Below are 23,643 nucleotides of genomic sequence, written 5' to 3'. Positions count from 1 at the left end.
AATGAGCACAAGAGGCGCAATCATCACGTGTAATGTTATATTTCCTTGAGTTTGTCTTACGTTTAGTGATAAAATATTATCAGATACATTATATTAAATAAATGTATGGACACGATTGCTTATGATGAGTAAATTAGTGAATCTGGATCAGTCATTATTAACAAGAGGTATTCAATTAGGAAAATGCTAAAGGGACCATTGGATTGTTAAAAAAAATAACAAAAATATACTATCGGTGCAACAATTCAGTGTATGTGGAAGGATCCATCCAATTATTTTTCATAGAAAGTTGAATGATGGAACCAAATATTTATGTAGTGAGCTTAGGAGTTGCATGGAGTCGGGACATTTAAGTTTGATAGACAATTAGGATAAACACATCATACAAATGAGACACATCACACACTATTATTAGCAGGCTCCAATTGTTGGTTAATGTGGACCTATTGGTTTTGGCATCAACCAAAGCCTCTTAAAATCAACGGTTGTATTGCAAGAGAAAACCTTCCCACTGGTCGGTCTGATCTCCCTCAAATAACAGCCCTCCAATAAATATTTGTCACGTAAGGCTTGTTTTTATTGAGGGCTGTTAAACGCATAAGAACAACTAAACCGTTCCAAAGAGGACCTCGTATTGCAAAATGAAACATTAAATAGTAAAGAGTTGTGCTATACAAAAGCGCCACACTTCTATACATTATTTAAAAATATATAATTTTATTTTTTTATCCTCATATTTCGTATTTCAATTCAATAGGAAATATGATGGTAAAAAAGTAAAATTATATACTTTTTAAGTAGTGTGCAATGTGTGAGACTTATGTCTATAATTTTTTAAATAGTAAATAATAATAAAAAAGTAATGATAAAATAATAAATAATAATAAAAAATAAGTAAAAAGTAAAAATAAAATAATAAATAATAGTAAATTATTCTGAAAATACTTCACTACTCAAACTAACCCTAAGATGCGTCTTTTAACTCAATATTAGGAATACTCCATGGATTGGGTCAATTAGATTTTGATCGTTTTTTTAAACATGCTATGTATGACTCATGCACCATTATTGGAAGAGTATGATTGGTCAAATTTTAAATTTATCATTATCCAGATGCATAACTTCATCAAACTTATAAATCTAACAATGTAAGAATATTTACTACGGCATGCGTATAAAAAATATAAATGAAAGTGATAGATAAAGAAAGATGCTAAGTGGTCCCTTAATTTTGTCAATCATTTTGACAGCTTGTATATATTTTTTATTTTTTAAATATTTAAAGATATTTAAAAAAATAATTAAAAAAAAAGGTTACAATTACACTAATATTAACTTTAAAGGGGCAAAAGTGATCCATGTGTTTTTTTTTTTTTTACTTACTTAATTGTTAAAGAATTATTTTTTAATGAGTTTGTAAAATTCTTTTAAATGTTTAAAAATATATTAAAAAAATACAATTTACGTAAAATGGGGATCGCATTTCTGGTCTTAGCATAGTCCATATTTGAATAATTTAGTAATGATTTGATCAATCAAATTGAAGTCTCTATAGCGAGCCCACATGTAGGCATACCCATCTTTGAAGCTATTCATTGGCATCCACCGATTACATGCAAACATTACTTTTTTGTGGGTTCCATGGAAAGCTCAAGCTTCAAGACTATTTTTCAGATAATTTATAAATAATATTATAAAAATAAAAATAAAATATTAAATATTAAATAATAATATAATTTACTACCTAAAAGGCATTCTAAATGTGTGGACCGTTTTATGAAAATGAGGTATTTGTTGCTTGAATTTAATATTTGGTAGAAAGTTCAAGCTTAGAAGGCATCCTCCATTTTCTAGTTTTCTTGGACCTCTTCACTTGTTTTTTCCGGCACACAAAAGGAAGACAACAACTGAAAGAATAATCAAATTGTGGATAACATTATATTAATCAATCCAATTACTATACCATTGCTTTTGTTGGGGCCAGCTTTCTGTACACGCGTCACGATCCTATTGCTTTTCTGAAAGCATCACCCAGGTGTCGGTCGACGAAAGTATCTGTATCTGTGACATTCTTTCGAGAAAACACGAAAGAAAAAACCTCTGTAATGTCGCGTCAGGCTTCACAAAAATCAATAAACAGCGAGTCAACCCACCACCGGCCCACTCACTAACTCGGCAAAAGAAAATATCCATTAAAAAGTGGAAAAGCAGTGAGCCCCACGGCCACACCTTCCGTGACGGTGAATCCACGACAGGCCAATCACGCTACACCCCATAGCCACAAAGTCATCACACCTGTGCTACTGAGTCGCTAGGTGTTTGTGACACGTACCATCGAAACTACTGCAACTACGTCGTTTATATGATGGCAGTCTGGTAATTTTGATTTCGTTTTACTTTTTAGGGTGTTGCTCCCCCCCACCCACCCCGAATCTCACCGATAATGTAAATTTATTTATTTATTAAAAATATATCTTTAAACGTCTTAAACATTTTTTAAAAATAAAATAAAATAATTAATAAAGTTATTAAAAATAAATAAATAAATAAAAGTAAGAATCGTACCCACTCAGCCACTCTGTGTGGATATTCTCGGTAGGAGTAGGATTTTAACCAATGTTTATGTCCCGGGGGAAGTTTGTACGTTTTGTTTCTTTTATTCATCGATAACCTCCTCGCTCTCTCGCATCCACCAGTCTCCCTCGCTTAGCATCTCTACCTCCGGTTGTTCCTCGTACGGTTCCTACATTGCATCTCTGCTAGGGTTCCAGATTCTTCAAGAGGAGGTAGAGGGCTTTTCGTGCCACCGAATTTCGAGAGTTTATGATGACGTATCGGGAGGAAGAAGCTGGGGGTGATGAGGTGGTGCCGGAACTGTGTCTGAGAGTTGGGGGCGACGCTAACAATGGGGACTACGTGAAATTGAAGCAGGGTCCTCACGATCGGGAAACCGAGGAAGGTTTTGGTGGGGTGGGGGAGCCTTCGTCTCCGAGAAGAGGAGGGTGTTTGTGGTACTGGGTCAAGTTGTTGGTCCTTTGTATCTCCATCGGCCTGTTGGCTGCGGTTTGTATCAAATGGGTCGGACCCTTTTTCATGGATAAGGTCGGTTTTCTATGTGAATTTGATTGCTCCTTTTGCCTTTAGTTATGCGTGGATGAGACGTAAGTTGTAGAATTGGGGCTTTTGCACAATGGATCCTTGTTGAACAACCCGTTTCCTGGCGTTTTGGCAGGTTGTTGTGGGTTAAATCGAATACATGGGAAAAAGGTTATTTTACTCGTGCACTCGAACGTTTTTGTGACCGTGAATGGGCCAAGGGCTGATGATTATGATTTTTATTTGATTTTTTAAAACTATTTTCCCGTTGGGATTGGGTCACTTTTAAATGTGCACACCGCATCATCATCAAATTCCTTGGGTAATTATATTTTAGTTCTAATATATGTTTCAAACGAAATGGGAGATGCTTCGAAGATAAAGAACGCTCATTGGGAGAGCTTAGGGATTTGTTCTTGAGCACTTTGAGTTTTTGGGTTAAAGCTTTTGTAATGGAGGATAATTTTCTGCTTTTGTTTTAGTTTTCTGGTGTTAGTTTTTCTTTTCGTTTTTGGAAGTTGTAGGTGTTTCCTTTGTATACGTCCTGTGTACTTGGGCTTATGCTTTTTTTTTTGAATAAAATTATTACTTATCAAAAAAAATATTTGGGATTTTTGTTGCTGGTCTGTGATTTTGCTCTATGAGGCTTTTGAAAAACTCTGGTTAAAAGGGGACTCTGTGAAAACGGCTCTTATTTTCAATGGAGATAGCTTATCTTGCATCTTAAGGGAAGGAGAGTTGTAAGATAATATGTAAAAATGGGTAGTTTTGATGAAGTAAGAAATTACGTAGTAGATTTTTGGATTATAATTAGGGGGTTCCTTCTTGTGGTCTATGTATAATGAAACTGTGACAATGTTGTTGATATCAATAACGTGGTCACGATAAGTTACAATAAGCATTCAAGTCTGCTAAATTAGACTTTTTATGCATTATAATGGTGTTGGCGAGTTATAAAATCTCAACATGAATTCTTGATTTGATGTAGCGAAGCTTGTTCATCATATGATAATTTGTTCACCTTAAAAATTTGATGATGCAATACAAATTATTGGGTATGTTGTATTTGGTCTTTTTGCTGATTGATATGCAGTGTTGATTATAACCAATTCTTATAGATTGGGGCATTCTACTAGTTGCTGATACCAACATATTTGGGAAGGAGGTCTTCATATTTATAGTGAATAATGCTTCAAGAGATAAATTTGTTTTCATCTCTTTCTACCTTGTCTAATGACCTAATGTTTTACAGGAGATTATCCCAATTATAAATTGGGAGACAACAACATTCAGTACTCCAGTTCTGGCTGTTCTGGTCTTTGCTTCTTTGGCATTATTCCCTGCCGTACTTTTACCATCTTCACCCTCTATGTGGGTAGCAGGGATGACTTTTGGTTATGGCTACGGATTTTTACTAATCATATCAGCGGTGGCTGTTGGTGTATCACTCCCATTTTTCATTGGCTCTCTTTTCTATCATAAAATTCAAGTGCGTACTTTGTGTCAAAGATGCTCTTTACATTATTTATTGATTTTTACCCTCCCCCTCCCTCTTTCTGCGCACCTGTGTGTTTCAAGTGGGAGTGTGTTCCTATATATGGGCATCCGAGTGTCTGTATTTTAGTGTAACTCAACATTTATTGTTCTTACACAGGGGTGGCTGGAAAAGTATCCAAAGAGGGCTTCTGTACTAAGAGCAGCTGGTGAGGGAAATTGGTTTCATCAGTTCCGAGCTGTGGCATTAATCAGGATTTCTCCTTTCCCTTACATCATATATAACTACTGTGCTGTGGCGACAAATGTTAAGTATGGTCCTTACATCTTGGGGTCATTGGTGGGGATTATACCGGAAATATTTGTTGCAATCTACACGTAATTAATCTCTCTATCTCTCAGCTTTTTTCTTTTACTATTTTGATTAATACTATTCATACCTTTGTGAATTTTTTTCTAGTTGACTTGCATATGGTCTATCGTTCCTTGAAAAGAAAATTTCCAGGTTTCTTTGACCTGCTTTTGCTTGAGTGTGACCCATGCCGTGGTTTCAAATTTATGATGGTGATTCTAATTAAAGATGCACACTTGCCAACACAGAAGGACCATATATGGCTGAAGTCAATATGTTGCATAGATAAACATGGAGTTTTCATTCTTTCATACTACTTGGTTTGTACAGTTTGCACTTGTTGGCTGCTTTCTAACTGTCTCAAAGCAAAACAGATTTCTCTATTTCCAAGAATTTTGCCAACTGAAAAAATTGTCTTGTGGCTGGCTTTGGGCTTAAACCAACGTGTCAGATAAAAATGATTGTGAACTAGTGACCTGTTGGGCCCCGATACATCTCCATGAGGGCCTTGTTACTTGTGTTCCCTCGTTCTTCCTATTGCTTCCTTCTCAAGCCGGGGTGATTGTCATCCACGTGCAGTTTTATTTGGCAGAAGAACTGCTGCTTTCTTCATCTGATAAAAAAGATCTTATGTCAGTCCGTGTTATGATGACCTTCATTTTGAAAGTCATGCACAGTCTTATTCATAATTGTGGGGTGGTTATGAGCAAAATTTGGACAGAAAATGGAAAGATGTGGGGTGCCGTTAGTTATGGGAAACATTGAAAAAGAAAAGGGAAAAGATTACAATGCTCGACCAACTGAAAGAAAAATTCCTAGCATTTGGTTATTGGTTATTAACTGAACAACTTTGCAGCTGGTTAATATTTTCCTCCTATATATAGTCCAGACTTACAATATCACTCCTTTTCTTTCCTCATGTAAGCACCTTACATTGCCGGGTTGCAAAGATGGAATTTAGATGATATGCACATTTCATAATCTCCTGACTAATTGTCACCTTGTCTCATTGCAGTGGAATCCTTATAGGGACATTGGCAGATGAGCGGCACTCCCTTTCAGCCCAACAAATTGTCTTTAATGTTGTTGGTTTTGCTGCAACTGTGGCTACCACTATTTTCTTCACACTGTACGCGAAAAGGCAGCTCAAGGGACTACAGAATGAAGACGAGTTATTATTGCAGTAAAGCTTCTGGTCCTAGTTTGGGTTAGGCGAAAACCATCTTCCACGGGCTTGTTCAGAGTTGCATGTTAAACATGGTGCATTTCTGGGTGAGGCTTTATTTATCAAAACGACTTCATCCATGGGAGTGGTTGGTATATATGATTAATTGATGCTATGTAAGCAGTGTGGTAGGGAACAACGGAGTAGAAGCCAAGACAGACACATCTAACATGATTGACATATATGTTGACACAGCATTCATTCTCTCAAAAATTGCTTTCTTCCTCAATCCTCGTTTGTATATGATTGAACGGTTATGCTTTAATAGGGCTCAAATTGACTTGGACAGGCTGAAATTAAATGTTCCATGTTGTCTTGTTGTAGACCATGTGTAATGTTCTACAGATTTTTTAGTTTTTTTAATTCTTTTATTGAGAGAGAGAGAGAGAGAGAGCTATACCCAAGTATATGATGTGGCCTAGGCCACTTGGATTCTCTATAGATATAGAAACGGTTTCGTTTTATCATTACAGTTTTTTCAAATTTTCATAATAAATAATTTAATTTTTTTTAAATTTTAAAATAAAAATAATATTTTATTTAACTTTAAATTTTTATCTAAAATTATCTCATCCTACCTTACTACTGACAACCACCGGTAGATTGTCCCATCAGAATTCAGGTGAATTTTATAAGGCATGTGAACATGTCGGCTTTCTTATACATCAGTATTCCAATATCAGCAAGGACTTACAGTGTACCCACGCCACATGATTATTACTGTACAAGGAGGTGAGTTTCTGATTTATATAAAATTTCATTGGAATCATGTGCTTTCTCAAGTCTCAACTGTTATTATTGACCAGTATTTTTACATGGATGAAAAGCATTTAGTTGAAAATAATAAATTCAAAAGTTAATAGGAAACATCAAGTCAACATTGAGATAAAAATAGGATGAGAGGGTAATACAAAGCATTTCTTTTTTATTTTTATGTTAATGAAATTTGGGTGAACCAGTTTATTGACAACACTTGCCATATATCACTAGCATTGATTTTGCTCTTCCTTTTTATAGACTGAGATCATTGCATGTTTTTTAGATTAGGTGCATCATCTACAAAGGTTATTGCAGTCATTGCTCAAGGTCACAGGTGCATCATCAATTATATGAATGTCTTCTATAATTTTGCAAGAAAAACTATGTTCTGGAGAAGGCTTTATTTATCTGATATCCACATATGAAAATAGATCGTGTGTAGTAATGATCATGCGAGGATGGCCATTGTTATGATTGCAGCAGAATCGGATTAGCTTCTCTTCATATCTGTCGTGCACTCATTTTCCTTCATTAATATCTCGCATGCAATTCTCCAACTCTAGTTTTCGTGTGAGTGACGATTTTACTTTTCGACATATAAATTAATGGGATCTTCAAAATAATAAACATTATCAGCACTCAAAATTTAAGGAAAATCACTACAATAAAAGATATTATTGATTCTCAGGCGACGACCCTATGTATTTTAAGTGGTTTCATATATTAATCACTTAAGTACTGCATTAAGATATGCGAGTTTGACTGATTTAACTTTTTTTTTTTTTTAAATTTATATATATATATTAAGTTACGTTTGATTACAAAACTCAGCTGAATTCAGTCTAATATTAAACTGAATCTAACATCTAAATAATTAACTCTCAAGTTACTAAACTTATCTCAACTCAAAACTTCCTTACACGTGGGACTCATAACTTTTTTCAACTTAACATATTTTTATACGTGGGATTCATAATCTTTTTCAACTTTCCATAAAAAATATTAAACTCATATTAACATCTAAATACACTTTAAATTCAATATCAATGGGCTCCATATAACTCTTTCTACTACTCAACTCACTATTATTCATAAATATAATTGAGTTCAGTTCAATTGAGTTCAGTTTAACATCCAAATGCACCTAATTCATTCATAAATTCATAAAATAGAATGGTTTGTGTAATAACTTCTTTTTATGGCAGTTGAAACATCCCTATTGGGACAGGTTTTCGCCAGATAGAATTGGTCAAAATGCAATAGAAATACCTTTGAGTTGAAGCATGCCCATTGCACAAAAAAGATATTCGAATAATATTGTCCCATTATATACCAAACAAGCTGAAAGGCACGTATGCCCTATAATATTGTCCCATGTCAGAAACTCAATGCTATATTACAAAATGCTCATGAGCAGAGATCCTGCAAAGTGGAAACTCACACAGGCAAGCTTAGAGTTAGGTGATTAATAAAATGTACATAAAAAGAGTAGGTGAACATTTGAATACACATTCACCAATTAGATCTAGAGTTAGGTGATTACAGGACGCTCCTCAATTCCTCCTGCTGTTTTAATAGATAGATTTGTGATATGCATTAGATCTATTTTATAATAATAATAATTTTATAATATGACATTAGAGTTCGGTTTGGATTGAAAATTTTTTAATTCATATCATCTTATTATTATAATTTTTATAAATTTTCACGTAAAATATAATAAAAAATTTAATTTTTTCAAATCTAAAAATAATAATAATATTAAAAAATAATATTTTATTTAATTTTCATATCAACTCATTCTCATTCTATCTTAAATCATGTCATTGCTATAAATTTTATTTTGTAAAATATATGTGCAACTAAAATATTTCACTAAAATAATATATTTCAATTGTCACGTCTCAGAAAGTTTTCAATCCAAACATTCTCTTTTTCAAATCTCATCAATCTAAAGTCGTGTGATTTTCTTTATTATTCATTACATTCTCTCAAATATGAACACGAAAAACCTTCCTGATTATAATTAACACACAGTAACTGCAAGATTATATTTTTAACACGCGCCCTTGAGTATGGACATACGACTGAGAGAGGTGACGTGCACGGGAATCAATGGCGCGTGTGAAATGGTTGGCATTGCCCCACCTCGGAGACATGTTAAAGTGCTTTAAAGTAGCAGAGTAATGTGGTCACTGTTTGGGGACCAGAGACCATTTTTCCATTTTCCATATATATATATATATATATATAGAGAGAGAGAGAGCTTTTAAACGTACATTTATTATGAGTAAGTCATTTATTGCGGCTTTAGTAGGCAGCCGTATCTCAAACCCTACCCCGGCCCTCACTCTCAGGCTCTTCCTTTCTTGCTACATTTTTTACACACATATACATTTTATTACAACATTTTATTTTAAATTAATAATATTTTTATAAAATAACACTACTTAGAAAGTATCATTATCTTTCATATGCAATACAAATTTTATTTTTTTAAGTCGATACGATCGAACAGATCTATTTACAAGTTTAATTTTTAATACACTTAATATACTGTTGATATAAAAGTCTTCCATATTAATTATGATAGAAATTAGAATTTTGATTTTATTTTATTTTTTCAAATTGTAATAAGATCCCACGATAAGTAGTGTATTAATACATCTACTTGTATTATTCAAGTATAATTATTGTAATATTCATTGTAGTGCCTATCTCTCCCTCACTTTAAATCCTTTACTTGTTTTCTACCAATTTTTAATTGTTCCTTCTTATAGAATTTTCTTTATAAAAGAAAACCATACAAATTTTTTTTTTTGTTTCTTATTTTTAATCCCCAAGAGTGCATGTAATCTCGCTCTGAATAGATGAGCATTAGATAAAAGTGCTATTGGTAAGTTTTAACAATTTAAGATGTAATATGTGACGTAAATTGCAAAAAAGCTCTGGAGGACATAAGGCTTAGATGCGGTTTAGATAGTGATTTGAGATGAAATGAATTAAGAATGAATTAAGAAAAAAATTAAAAGTTGAATAAAATATTATTTTTTTAATATTATTATTATTTTAAAATTTAAAAAAATTATAATAATAAGATAATATGAAAACGTGATAAAAAAGCTTCCTATGCTTAACTTCAGCTAAAAACTTAAATAATTATGAACAAAAACGATAAAGAAAACAACGAATGTCTTCCCAAAGTCACAATCGAAACGGATAGAAAGAAAGTTGAATGCAAAAAAAAGCAAAGGCCCTGCTCGTCAAAGTGTCAAACGGTACATACCGACAAGCAGGCAAAAAGCCCCCTCTTCCTCTTCCTCTTCTTCTCTCTTTTTTTACTCGTCTGTTTGAGTGTCTTTGTATCCTATCCTTGTAGTAGTAATAGTGATGGTGGTCTGTGTGGTGGTGATTATGGCAGTGTTGGCGTGGTTGGTGAGAGAGAATAAATGCTGGGTTTCAGTGAACAAAGGCCCTACACGGTGTTTATGAGTTATGAGGGAGGGAGAGAGAGAGAGAGAGAGCAGGACAGATTGGGTTTCATTGTTTGATGCTTATCATTGTTTAAAAAAGAAAGTCTTCGGAAACAGAGAGTGAGAGAGAGATGGACATGCACGTGGTTCAGCTTCAGTTGGTGGCAACCGCTAAATACAGGATTTTTAAATGCTGTTAGTATTAAATTTGGATCATCTGCTTCCTTTCCAGCCAAGACAGCAGTTACTATATTTCACCACTTCCATTGCATTCACTCGCATGCTTGCCTGCCTTCCATTCCTTCTCTTCTCTCACTTTGCAAGCTCGGTTTTTTTTTTCTCACTTGGATTCAGCCCCAAAAAAGGAGAGAGACTCAGATCTTTGTTACTCAGGCTTCACTGAGATGACCCAGAAGCAAAAGACCACATTGCTCTAGGTACTTGCATTTTTTCAATCTTTGCTGCAATTAACGTGTTCGATATTTGGGTGTTTTTTTGGGTTAAACTTCCGTCAGAAACATCATGTTATTTTGTCGTCATCGTGATGCTGTATTTCTCATACTCAAGCAATTGTTACATTCCAAGCACAGTAGCTAGAAAACCCAGATCTTAATCTCAATTGGATCCAACTACCATAATGCCAAATGGATAGACCCTTTTAATTGCCAGCCGAGTTTTGCGAGCATGAGAATACTCTATCAATTCCGTCTTTCTCATGCTCTTTTGTGCTTTCTCTCTTGCTTTCTCGGAATTGCTACGGTTTCAACAGTAACCGAGAAAGATATTTTGCTTGAATTCAAGGGGAATATCACCAATGATCCATACAATAGCTTAAGTTCCTGGGTTTTGAGTGGGGACCCTTGCCAAGATTACCGTGGTGTGTTCTGTAATTCGGCCGGATTCGTAGAAAGGATTCTGTTGTGGAACAATAGTCTTGCTGGGGTATTATCTCCGGCCTTGTCGGGTTTGAAATCTTTGAGGATTTTGACATTGTTTGGGAATCGCTTTTCGGGCATTATTCCACAAGAATATGCTGACATTCAGACACTCTGGAAGATCAATTTGAGTTCCAATGCGTTATCTGGGTCAATACCGGAGTTTATTGGTGATTTACCAAGTATTCGATTTCTAGATTTGTCGAGGAATGATTTTACTGGGGAGATACCGTCAGCTTTATTCAAGTACTGTTATAAAACAAAGTATGTTTCTCTGTCCCAAAACAATCTTTCAGGTTACATTCCTGCCTCAATTGTGAACTGCATGAACCTTGAAGGGTTTGATTTCTCTTTCAATAATCTCAGTGGTGTCGTTCCTTCTGAAGTCTGTCGTACTATTCCAGTGTTGAAGTACATGATTTTAAGAAGCAATGTGTTATCGGGTAATGTTGAAGACCAGATTTCGGCATGCCAGAACTTGAAAGTATTGGATCTTGGTAGCAATATGTTTTCTGGGTTGGCACCATTTGGCATTCTTGGATCAAAAAATATTTCTTTATTTAATATATCTCATAATGGGTTTTATGGGGAGATTCCCGACTTGACAACCTGCAGTGAGAGAATGGAGTTTCTGGATGCTTCAGCAAATAATTTGGACGGGCAAATTCCATTGAGCATTACAAACTGTAGAAGTCTCAAAGTTCTTGATTTGGCATATAACAGGCTGAATGGCAGTATCCCTGCGGAAATTGGAGGTATGGAGATGCTTTTGGTGATTAGATTGGGTAGCAATTCGATAGGCGGGACCGTTCCAAAGGAGTTGGGAAGCATTGAGCTGCTTCAGGTTCTGGATTTGCACAATCTCAAGCTTGTTGGCGAAATTCCTGGTGATATAAGCAATTGCAGGTTTCTTCTTGAGCTGTGAGTTCAATTGCCTTCTCAAGTTATTCTCCATTGTAATTAAACTGCTTTGACTCAAACTGATGAAAAAAATCCTAATATGTTTCTGCAGGGATGTTTCTGGCAATGCTTTAGAAGGAGAAATTCCTGACACCCTTTCCAACATGACTTACCTAGTAGTCCTTGACCTACATGGAAACCGGCTCAACGGGAACATCCCTTCAAGTATTGGAAGAATTTCAAACCTCCAATTTCTGGATCTGTCACAAAATTTACTTTCTGGTTCAATCCCTTCTTCTCTTGGAAATCTGAAAATGTTAACTCATTTTAATGTCTCCTACAACCGCCTCTCAGGCACCATTCCTTCAGCTCTCCAGCATTTTGGTCCACCTGCATTTTTTAACAATCCCCTGCTCTGTGGCACCCCCTTGGATACATCTTGCTCAGCAAATGGCAATGGCACAACTTCTGCACAGAGGAAAACAAAGGTCCTGAGTAATTCTGTCATTGTCGCAATTGTTGCTGCTGCACTGATCCTTACTGGGGTCTGTGTGGTATCCATCATGAGCATCAAGGTTCGCCGAAGGAAACAAGTAGATGAAACAGTGGTTGTCGAGAGCACACCCCTAGGTTCAACAGAATCAAATGTAATAATTGGGAAGCTGGTTCTCTTCAGCAAGAGTTTGCCCTCTAAGTATGAAGATTGGGAGGCTGGCACCAAAGCTTTGCTTGACAAGGAGTGTCTGATTGGTGGTGGGTCAATTGGAACCGTCTACAGGACCAATTTTGAAGGTGGAATCTCAATTGCAGTGAAGAAGCTTGACACTCTGGGAAGGATCAGAAACCAAGATGAATTTGAGCAAGAAATTGGGCAGCTAGGAAACCTTCGACACCCAAATCTGGTTGCTTTCCAGGGTTACTACTGGTCCTCAACAATGCAGTTGATTCTATCTGAATTTGTCCAAAACGGGAATCTGTATGATAATCTTCATGGGCTTAATTATGCGGGCACCAGTACTGGTGGCAGCAATACTGCATTATTTTGGTCTAGGAGGTTTCATGTCGCTCTTGGAACAGCAAGAGCCCTAGCTTACCTTCACCATGACTGTAGACCTCAAGTTCTTCATCTCAACATCAAATCGACTAACATACTCTTAGACGAGAATTATGAGGCTAAGCTGTCAGATTATGGGTTGGGAAAATTGCTTCCTATTTTGGATAACTACGGTTTAACTAAATTCCATAATGCAGTTGGATATGTTGCGCCTGAGTTGGCTCAAAGTTTGAGAGTGAGTGAGAAATGTGATGTTTATAGCTTTGGAGTTATTCTTTTGGAGCTGGTTACAGGCAGGAAACCAGTCGAGAGTCCAAGAGCAAATGAGGTGGTGGTTCTGTGTGAATATGTTAGGGCATTGTTGGAGAGTGGCTCCGCTTCAGATTGTTTTGATAGAAGTTTGCGTGGTTTTGCAGAGAATGAGCTTATTCAGGTTATGAAGTTGGGGCTCATTTGCACATCTGAGGTTCCTTCAAGGAGACCAAGCATGGCAGAGGTTGTCCAAGTTCTTGAATCTATCAGAAATGGATTGGGTCAATATGATTAGTGTACATTAAATGGTTTATTGGACAACCTACAAGTTCAATATGATTAGTGTAATCTAGCTGCCAACAAAGGAGTTGCTCATTTAACAAATCTAAGAACTAGAAAATTCATTCTTTTGTATTTGTTTCTGAGTTATCATCATTAATTGTTCATGACATTTATCATTTTTTTGCAATAAAATCATTCGATTATTGTTTAGATACTAAATAAACCAAGAAATTCTTCCAGTTCATAATTTTTCCCCTCAGCGCCGGCACACTCTGGAATATCAGAGCAAGATTGCCACGGGTGCATCTCCCTGGAAGTATCTTTAAACAATAATCTATGGGAATCCATCTGATACGATTGAAAAAAAAAAAAAGGCATAACTTTTAACGGATTGCTGTTGAAAATTCTTAAATGGTGGCTTTATAAACACCAGTACTAGCACATTAAGCAGCAATAACATTTCAGAAGTCACTATAAACCTGAGGAAACTTATAATCATTGAACTTCCCATAGGATCCAGAGTTGGGGCTTGTTCAGCCCCTAACAAGAAATCTAACCGTATAGAATGAAGCAAAAGCATTTCAACTAGGGTATTTACAGGTTTCGGAAATTTTCCGAATTCGTTCCATAACAACAGGAATATCTTTTTGGGTCAATGTAGTGAAACAGAACCGAAACCATCCAGGTTCAATACAGTGACAAGAAGATCCGGGAGTTACATTTACCTTAGCTACATTCAATAATTTATCCCAGAGCTCCAGCTCGCCTTTCTCACTGTAGGAGCGGATTAACCCACGCATGTCAGCCCAACAGTAGAAACCCCCGTTGCTCTTTATGCACTCTATTCCCAATTGCTTCAACCCTGCCACAAACTTTACATACATTCCTCGGAGCCTCCCTCTGTTGATATCAATGAACTGCTGAATGAATTTTGTATCTGAAAGCATTGAGATGAGTAAGCGCTGGGATGGTGCCGAAATGGAAGAGAACCTAGTCAACTTTTTAGCAGCAGCCAGAACATTCTCATTGAAGGAGTAGATAACGCCCACCCTAAAACCTGGAAGAGAGAGGTCTTTGGATAGACCATACACAATATGAACCCTGTTCCGGTCAAAATCTTCCAAATCAATTATTTCTGCCATGCTCACAAACTCTTTATTTCCATGCGTGGATCCAGCAAATATTTCATTTGAGACAATATGTATGTTCTTCTCTCTGGCAAAGTCCAGAAGGCCATACAGTGTCTCCCGATTAAGCAGATTTCCCACAGGATTTGAGGGGTTTGATATGATAATCCCACGAACTTTTGTACCACGTTTCTTTGCCTGGTTGAATGCTCTGTCAAGAGCCGTTATACTTAAGCTGAAGTTGTCACCACTGCGACAGGGAACGGGTATTATCTCCACGCCAGTTCGCCATTTTACATCCCTATCAAAACTGCATATTGTGTTCAAATGTTCAGTATTCTCACTAGATAACTTGTTACCTAAAGAGAAATTTTAAACACAAATAAATAATTACCAAGGGTAATATGGTGTGGGAACAAGAAATGCATTTCCAGTGTCTGCTAGGCAGAAGCTAAGGATCTCAATCGCAGGGGTGGCACCAGCTGTTAGAACTATTTGTGAGGGGTTGAAGGAAACTGCCTTTTCCATGACTTGAGACATGAATTCTGCCACTGCCTAAAGGACTAGATAGTTTTTAACACAGAGAGTAATTGCAAACAAAGACATAAAGGTCGATAGAAAAACACATATGCATGCAACTTCACATTCATTGTGTTAAATGCATATCACATATTCTTAAAACTAATAAACCTGCTGGACAACCTAGTCCAGGGAACTGCATTCTTAGGGGGAACCTGCAATTGATATAGACTTACATGTACTTTCATCCTGTGCAATTATCATTATGTTTATGGTCACATCAGATTATGAGTTTTTGTTCCTTTTGGTATAATGACCCCTTTATTTTCTGATACTTCTGTGGAAAGTCCTCACTAACAATCATCCTTTTCATCATCAATTAAACAAACATCTATTTTCTTTTACTTCTGTGGAAAGTCCTCACTAACAAACATCCTTACAGTTTGTTTGCTAGAAGAAAGAGGGAGAGAAAGAAAAAGACAATAAGAAAACAGAAGATAAGTCTTTTCAATAGTTTGGCTTAAGGGAAGGACATGCTCCCAGGAAGAATTGATTCCTTTCAGAACTAGATGGAAAATAACACAAGTCAGTGGAAGGAAGAGAAGGTTGGCCCGTTTTATTTCTATTTTTCCACTTGATATGTACTGTGTAGGCATATGACGGTAAACTAAATGTACGCAGGTCCCTCTTCTGCCTCTTCTTGTGGCAGCTTTCCTTCCCTTATCTCTTAATTTATGGAACCAATGGTTGATCCTCACGGATTTTGGAAAGATTTCAAATATTTACTATTAGTTTAAGGTATCTAATCATTTGATAAAACTGTCTGTATTCGGTTACTTTTTTTTTTAAGACATGGGGGAGGGGAGATTCGATAATTGGTTCTCTTAGTGAGAAACCAAAGTGTTGCCAATTGATCCAAAGGATCTTGGCATCTGTATTAGGTTACTTAAGATGAGATATTTCGAGAATCTTGTTGCATCTAAGTAGGTAATCTTTCTTGTGGAATCGGCTTACCATCTTATGTGCGTTTTATAATCATGAATTACAACAATCATTTGTAGCCGCCCCCCCCACACCAAAAAATAAAAATAAAAATCTCTGGGCATATTGTCTCTGTTGGTCCAATAGTTATGGACTGGACAACCTTAACTGCCTTTATGGCTTAAAATATATGTATCTAATTCTATTACGTTTGGATACTTGTGATGATAGCCTCCATTCATAGAATCAATGGAAATAAGTGATTCATCTAGATCTTCCGTAAACACGTGTACCGAATATTGACAAACAAAAAATATCACAGGGTTACATTCATTAACTACTCCCAACACCTCCTAACCAACAGAATAGTGAGGACTACGTTAAAAATCACAAGGTTGGAGAGAATTGCATGAATTACCACTTTCAGCTCCATCAAACCGTCAAACGGCTGGTAACTTGCAATCCCATCAATATTCAACTCCTCTCCATTTCTCCCTCCACCTAGCATCGCTTCCCTCGCATTCTCCGCCAGCCAATCTCGAACCAAGTCCAGCGATAACTACAACCACCAAAGAAAACCCACTAATCCAATACTCAAATAAATCATACAAAGCAACCCATCGATGAAAAGCAAAGAAAAATAAGAAAAAGGAACAAGGAATCAACCCGAACCCACTTTGTTTTCTGCCAGGCCAAGCTGAATAACCCCATCCGGATTACCCGCCTCGTGATATGGATCCTCCGAGACCTTCCTCAACCCGATATCGTACGGCGAGTCTCCACCCTTCAAAACCAAGTTAACCCGAGACGACACATAAGCAGGTCCGCCCGGGCTCTTCGGTGAGGGATGGATCCGAGAAAAGGACCGTGAGAGCACAGAAACCTCCGGCAACTGCCCCTCCGAGCTTGACGGCTGATAAGAGGAGGCCGCCGCATCCTTAGGCGGCGGCGGGGGTGTGCTTGGGGCAGAACGATGCCGTTTCAGATAGAGCTGAAGAAAGTAAAAGAGCGCGCACGGTATAACCGAGCCCAGAAAAAGGCCTCCCCTGCCTTGAACAACGCCTTGCAGAGGCACTATAATTCGCATGACGGTTCCTCCTTCGCCACGACTGGAGGTGGTAGTGAGCTTGGTGTCTTGTTCGGAGGTCCCAGTCAAGGCGAATCGGGTCCTGGTCATTATGGAGAAGACATGGAGGATTCGCCGGAATCCGAATCAAGAGACTCCGATAGGGGGGATAGCTAGTAATCGGGCTCAAACATCAAACTTGTGGTAGATATTGGGATGGTCCGTCGGAGAGTACGAAGAAAGGGAGTGGATGACTGGATGTGCGTTGTGTATGTGTTTGTGTTTGTTCTTATGTGTGGGAGAGGGAAAGAGTGAGAGTGACGATTTTTCAATTTTTTTCGATTGGTATTTATATTTTCCTTGTTTGAGGCCGAAAATGGATCTTGTTCGTTGGGATTTTTTTTGTGACTGCCTGGTTTTTACTCCTATACCCTTCACTATATATCCATATATTTTATTTACTTGTGTATGACAACTAACTTGACCCAGCCAACCTCTTCAACTTTGGAGTTAGGACCCAATAAATGGTTAACTGTTTTTGCTTGACGTACAAGGCTCCTAACAATCAATACAAATGTATTATTTATGGACTAATTTGTACTTTTTCCTCTTGTAATATCTTGTAAGCGGATAGGTATAATTTGGCTAAAATTATATATTTTGGTCATTTAAGAAAGATTTTTATATTGAATTATTTATCTATTAATTAAAATAATAATACTAATTTTTTCTATTTTTTTTTATATTTTGTAATTATAATGACCTTAATACCAATTTAATTTTTAACTAAATTATTGTTTTGACTTCAATTGAGAGAGAGAAAGTGGGATGATAGAAAAATAAATAATAAAATAATCAATAGAGGGTGAACAAAACCTATCCAAATATGTAGAAACATTGTAGCTTGTAAGCAAAAAAGTCGTATTTGGCTCTTCCAATGCAGTAGATTTAATGGAGTTGTTAGCTAAATATTGACTTGTATTGATGTTTGCCTACACAAATGCTAGTGCTCTAATACAAGATAATAAATCCAAAAGAATATTTATAATATTTGTTAATAATAGTGAAATAATTTGAGTTATGATGTTTTTATTGAATTTTGAGAAATGTGAGATAAAAAATTGAATAAAAATATTATAAAGTTAAAAAATTGTTTGAATATGATTTTTATTTTAAAATTTGAAAAAGTTGTTTTATTTTTTGTATTTTGTTTGAGAGCTTGGAAAATTTCTATTGAGTTTTGTATTTGAAGAATAATTAAGTAATAATTAAATAAAAAATTTAAAAATTTGAAATTGAGAATTATATTTTGTTTAAGTGATGTTTAGAAATGAAATATTTGAGAATAACTTGTTACACAAACAGTGCCTAAACAACCACTCGTAAGAGATTTGCAGTAAGTAACCTAAAAGAAATGTTCTTGAGCTAGTCCCATATGTTTTGGACCTATACCAAAAGAAAAATATTATTGTAACAAAATATTATATAAAAATAATTTCATCATATAGTTTGTCATATTATAAAATTATTTTTATTATAAAATAGATTTAACAAATCACATAAAATCATATCAATTTATGAAATTATTTTTATACAATTTATTTGTGGTTGTAACACTTTATATACCAAAAATATATCATCCTTGAGACAATTATTAAGTTAATCCAAATGAATAATACGCCATCTAAAGCTATCTCAAACTTATCACTCGTAATAATCATAGATATTTGGGTATTATGGTACTTTTAGGGTGAGTAATCTAATCACTTTTGAATAAATGCAGACATTATATTAGTTTTTTTTATTCGATTCAATCACACACTTGGAATCCCAGGGAATCTCAATTCTGAAGGACCAGTAGTAGCATCAGCACGTGAAGAATCTACCCATAATTGATCCACAAAAAGTCCTCACCCAAGCACATGATGACAAGATTCCAGTTTTGTCCCCTTGTGATGTCCACCACAACACTGAAGACCCCACGCAAGCCAGACAGTCCATCGAAGACAAGCCATCCTACCCTCCCTACAGTATTAAGGTTGTGCCTGTGACTCTGTGTAGTGGAGTCAATATCTTCTTATTATTTTTTACTTATTTTTTATTATTTTATTATATCTTTTTATTATTTTATTATATCTTTTTATTATTTTTTTATTATTATTTACAGATAATCTACAATCAATTCACTACCTAACTTTAAAAAAAAAATAAAAAAATCTCCGCCTCATGTTATGAGTTTATCACCTAGTAAACATTACGCTTTGAGTAGATATTATATACAATTAGCCTATTATTCAGGTCCCATCTTTGGACCACAATAAATTATGTACAACGGGGCTACAAATATTTAGCTTGCGTATACTTGTAGGGAATGACCACTTACAAATTAAATAAACACCCCGCTTATTTTATTTTTAATGAGTTTTCATATATATATATATATATATTATGCTATTTTAGTTAAAAATGAATAATGAAAATACATGTTGATGTTTTCGTAAAATAGTGACAATCTGGTTGGGGTGTTTGTCCCTCGATAATGGATAGAGAAATTGCAAGCGTTATGTATAAATGATTTTTATTTAAAGACTAGAAGGTATTTATTGGCAAACGGCACATTCATTAATAAGAGACACAATTGTTTGACTTAAATGATTGTATCTATGGGGGATAAAATATACAGTCCATGACTAGACACAACCCACCAAGCCAAACTAGAGGGTAAAATAGAGAGGAAATGAGTGTGACACAAGAGAGAACCATAGCTCAGGAGTGTAAGAGAATTGTGTAAGAAAAAAGTGAGAAAATGGAGGCATACTCAGACACTAGAAAGGACCAATCACCTCTTGGTAGGCAAGCACGCATAATGGAAGGTCAGATAAAAGCAAAAGACTAGATGACCAACGGATGATCTCTTTTTCTTCTTCTTCAACCTCTCAAGGAAGACATCTTCTCTAGTAAGAAGATATCTACCTTTATTATACAATGAGAAATGAGAGGTCATGAGAGACTGTAAACAAATATATTATAGTAGATTTTTCTCCCTAAACGCCCGTGGATGTAGATAACATGTTGAACCACGTAGATCTGTGTATCACTTTTTCTTCTTTTCTTTACACTTATTTTTCATTCACCGCCATGGATGTACGCATCGATACCATACAACCACATCGGAACATGGTCGGGAGCTCCAAACAACACTAATCAAGGTCCAAGTCGACCAGTGCGCCAGGAATTTCTCTTTCTCTCCTTCCAACCTCTTGTGTGATTTTTCTCGCATAAACAATGGCGCCGTTTGTGGGATCTGATTTCCTTTCTTCATGGGAGGTAGGAGAATGACGATTTTCCGGCATACTGAATAATTACCGTACGAGAAGATAATATCCTCCTAGATAATTATTCTTAGTTTCCTAACTTTTACATTTACGAAAAATGTTGCTACAGAAAATGGGCAAGTAAATCTTTTCTCGCCCAGAAGAGAAACCAAGCTCCTCAACACTGCACTCAGTTCACTCTAAGGCACTTGCAGCTCAAGGGACTGGGCCACTCATCTTCCTGATCTCAGAAATGTAGATCATGCAGAGAACACATGCACTAGCAGACAAGTACTAGACACTTAAATGCGCAGTATCACACAAGACATTGTGCACCCAGGTGCACAGTATACCATGCACAAACACATTAAGTGGATGTTGTATACTCAAGTGTCACGCACGTTAGCACCATGCATGGCATGCACAGTGCACAATGGGTGCATGGCGTCGTGCACCCAGGAGCCTCGCAAGTTGCGAGGTCTAGTGATCCGCTGACAGCCACATTGTGGCTCGTCGACGAATTCTATCCAAAGCGCAGTGGCCCCTACCCAGCGGTTGGTTCGTGCACCATGGCGCACGGCAATGTGCGCCTAGATGAGCCACTACCCCGTTGTGGCCTAACAAAAAGGCTGCACCAATGATCGCCATGCGAACTGCTAGTGCTGTTTGTCTCCTCAGAGACAGTCCACGACCAGTTGGCCACAACGGAGGCCTCGATGCACAGCCACGTTCATGAGAATGCAGTGGTCGAAATCTCCTTAGCCCAGTCGAGTCACGGCACAGTAGGGGTGTCAGCGGCCTCCATGTGGACCGTCGGAAAGTTCTGTCCCCGCCTGAGCTGAGAGCCACAATGTGGGCCATGGGTGCACTTTGCACCATGCACCTCAAATGGAGACCACGCCCAGCTGTTCCCGCAAGCTAACGGCCACCTCGCCACCACTACCAAGGTCGTCAGCGATCCTTGTCACCGGCAGAGTGACTCTCAACTTCATGGGGTGAGAGTTCCGACCACTCAAGGGTCAACTCCCATTTGGTCTAAGGTACTACACCTCGGTCACCCAGTGGCGAGCCCCTCCCCTCCGGTGGCCACAGTGGGCTGACAGGCAACCTAGCCTCTACCAGGACCGTTAACAAGTCACCCCATAGCTCGGCGAGACCGTTTGCCAGGCAGCCACCTCGGTCACTCAGCTTGACACCCCGTAGCGGCCATGCCCACCTTAGCCAGGCATCCTTCTGGTTCACCAGCTCGACGAGCCTCTCATGCACGACACTCAGACATCACTTGCATGGGACTCGAACACAGTCCCCACTTGCACAAGACTCATTTACCAGTTTGGACAGTGCCCCCACTTGCTGGGCTCAGATAGTGCCACACTTGCATGGGACTCGGATACCACTTACACAGAGCTCAAACACAATCCCCACACAGCAAGTGGGGGCTTAGACAGTGCCCCACTTGCAGGGCTCGGGCAGTGTTGTGCTTGTAGGGCTCGGACATTGCCCCATTTGTAGGGCTTTGACAAGACTCACTTGCACAGCTTGGACAATTCCTCACTTGCTCAAACACGATTCCTTGGTTGCATGAGACTTGTCGGACCCCACGTTAAGTCGGACTTGTATGTCCCATGTAATGGTCAAGGCTAGTCTCCAGAGTGAGGCATATGGTGCTCGCGGATTTTGAGAGAGAGAGAAAGGGGAAGATGAGCAAGCAAAGGAGAAACAACAGCTAGCTATGACAGTTCTGGTGAAGCAAAATCCTTTACGAAAATAAAAAAAACTGTTGGTTTGTTTCTCTCAAAATTTATGTGAAATTCATTTATACTAACAAAAGTTGCTTCCTATGGCGCGAAATGGCAAACGGTGGCAACATGGCCCACCCGGACACCACATAGACATCCCAATATGGCTCTGTTGGAACAAATTGATTGGCACTAATGTCAACAAGAACACATCGAGCCTCCATCACCGTCGAAACATCGTAGCCCGCAGGCCTTAATCGGCACGCCTCCAACTTTCACCGTGCCCAAGCAGGGCAAGTCAGGTTCAAACCTCACTTTGTGATTTGGGCTATTTACGGTAACCAGGTTGACCTCTTCTTAGCACAAACAAACATTTATGTCAGACAAACCGAGTCCCTAGACTTGCCGCGACCCAACAATCGAACACAAATCTCTTAACTTGTCGACCCTCATGCTACAAGCCGAGTCACTGGACTCGCCGTGACTCAACTGTTGAACACAAGTCCCTTGACTTTTCAACCCTCGTGCTACAAGTCAAATCCATTGACTCGCCACGAAGTAAGGTTAGGGCTAGAGTCACTGAGCTCTCTCCCATCAATGACCTAGCCAGAACACAGGTCTCTTGACATGCTGGCTGTCATGCTACAAACCGAGCCCCTTAACTCACCACGAAGTAAGGATAGGGGCAGAGCCATCAAACTCTGCCCCATCAACAGCCTAGCCAGAATGTAGATCCCTTGACTTGTTGGCTTTCGTGCTACAGGCCGAGTCTCTGGATTCGCCACGATGCATTGGCTAGGGCCAGGGCCTTCTGAGCTCTGCCATATCGACAGCCAGTCGGACACAAGTCCCTTGACTTGCCGACCTTTGTGCTACAAGCTGAGTCATTGGATTCACCACAATGCATTGGCTAGGGTCAAGGTCTTCCGAGCTCTGCCCCATCAACTACCAATCGAACACAAGTCCCTTAACTTGCCGTCTTTCGTGCTACAAGCTAAGTCTCAGGATTCACCACGATGCATTGGCTAGGGCCTTCCGATCTCTGCCCCATCGACAGCTAGTCGGACACAAGTTT

At 37.7% G+C, this 23,643-nt stretch overlaps 3 protein-coding genes across 5 annotated transcripts; 2 read left to right on the top strand and 1 right to left on the bottom strand.

The window, feature by feature from the left end:
• Positions 1-2,579: 2,579 nt before the first annotated feature.
• On the top strand, positions 2,580-6,524 carry LOC109010875. The gene is made up of 4 exons (XM_018991825.2): positions 2,580-3,102; positions 4,349-4,585; positions 4,751-4,968; positions 5,958-6,524. Exons 1-4 carry the CDS (start codon positions 2,824-2,826, stop codon positions 6,127-6,129), a joined length of 906 nt encoding a protein of 301 aa, XP_018847370.1. The 5' UTR covers positions 2,580-2,823; the 3' UTR covers positions 6,130-6,524.
• A 3,699-nt stretch (positions 6,525-10,223) lies between these two features.
• On the top strand, positions 10,224-13,954 carry LOC109010864 (probable LRR receptor-like serine/threonine-protein kinase At1g12460). The gene is made up of 2 exons (XM_018991814.2): positions 10,224-12,255; positions 12,347-13,954. The coding sequence occupies exons 1-2, from the start codon at positions 11,084-11,086 to the stop codon at positions 13,833-13,835; spliced, it is 2,661 nt and encodes an 886-aa protein (XP_018847359.1). The 5' UTR covers positions 10,224-11,083; the 3' UTR covers positions 13,836-13,954.
• Positions 13,955-14,258: 304 nt separating this feature from the next.
• On the bottom strand, positions 14,259-17,850 carry LOC109010851 (probable aminotransferase ACS10). 3 transcript variants are annotated; one of them, XM_018991784.2, is made up of 4 exons: positions 17,126-17,850; positions 16,868-17,008; positions 15,344-15,504; positions 14,259-15,259 (listed from the first exon to the last, which is right to left on the bottom strand). In XM_018991784.2, exons 1-4 carry the CDS (start codon positions 17,624-17,626, stop codon positions 14,404-14,406), a joined length of 1,659 nt encoding a protein of 552 aa, XP_018847329.1. In that variant the 5' UTR covers positions 17,627-17,850; the 3' UTR covers positions 14,259-14,403. The 3 variants fall into 3 exon arrangements, with proteins under 3 accessions (XP_018847329.1, XP_018847339.1, XP_018847348.1); XM_018991794.2 differs by having other exon boundaries at positions 17,116-17,276; XM_018991803.2 differs by having other exon boundaries at positions 16,868-17,031; positions 17,126-17,231.
• Between the last annotated feature and the right edge of the window lie 5,793 nt (positions 17,851-23,643).

The sequence above is a fragment of the Juglans regia genome, chromosome 2 (genome assembly GCF_001411555.2).
Source record: "Juglans regia cultivar Chandler chromosome 2, Walnut 2.0, whole genome shotgun sequence".
In the NCBI taxonomy this organism is placed as follows: Eukaryota; Viridiplantae; Streptophyta; class Magnoliopsida; order Fagales; family Juglandaceae; genus Juglans; species Juglans regia.
The sequence above is the reverse complement of the archived record's forward strand: the minus strand, read 5'-3'. Positions and strand labels throughout refer to the sequence as shown.

Bases quoted from the DNA above. Each gene is read 5' to 3' on its own strand.
- LOC109010864 (XM_018991814.2), top strand. From the start codon at position 11,084: ATGAGAATACTCTATCAATTCCGTCTTTCTCATGCTCTTTTGTGCTTT. The intron at 12,256-12,346 runs GTGAGTTCAATT...ATGTTTCTGCAG, and splicing joins TGCAGGTTTCTTCTTGAGCT to GGATGTTTCTGGCAATGCTT.
- LOC109010851 (XM_018991784.2), bottom strand. From the start codon at position 17,626: ATGACCAGGACCCGATTCGCCTTGACTGGGACCTCCGAACAAGACACC. The intron at 17,009-17,125 runs GTGGGTTCGGGT...TGGTGGTTGTAG, and splicing joins TTGGCCTGGCAGAAAACAAA to TTATCGCTGGACTTGGTTCG. The intron at 15,505-16,867 runs GTAATTCATGCA...CTAGTCCTTTAG, and splicing joins GTTTGATGGAGCTGAAAGTG to GCAGTGGCAGAATTCATGTC.
- LOC109010875 (XM_018991825.2), top strand. From the start codon at position 2,824: ATGATGACGTATCGGGAGGAAGAAGCTGGGGGTGATGAGGTGGTGCCG. The intron at 3,103-4,348 runs GTCGGTTTTCTA...AATGTTTTACAG, and splicing joins GACCCTTTTTCATGGATAAG to GAGATTATCCCAATTATAAA. The intron at 4,969-5,957 runs GTAATTAATCTC...GTCTCATTGCAG, and splicing joins ATATTTGTTGCAATCTACAC to TGGAATCCTTATAGGGACAT.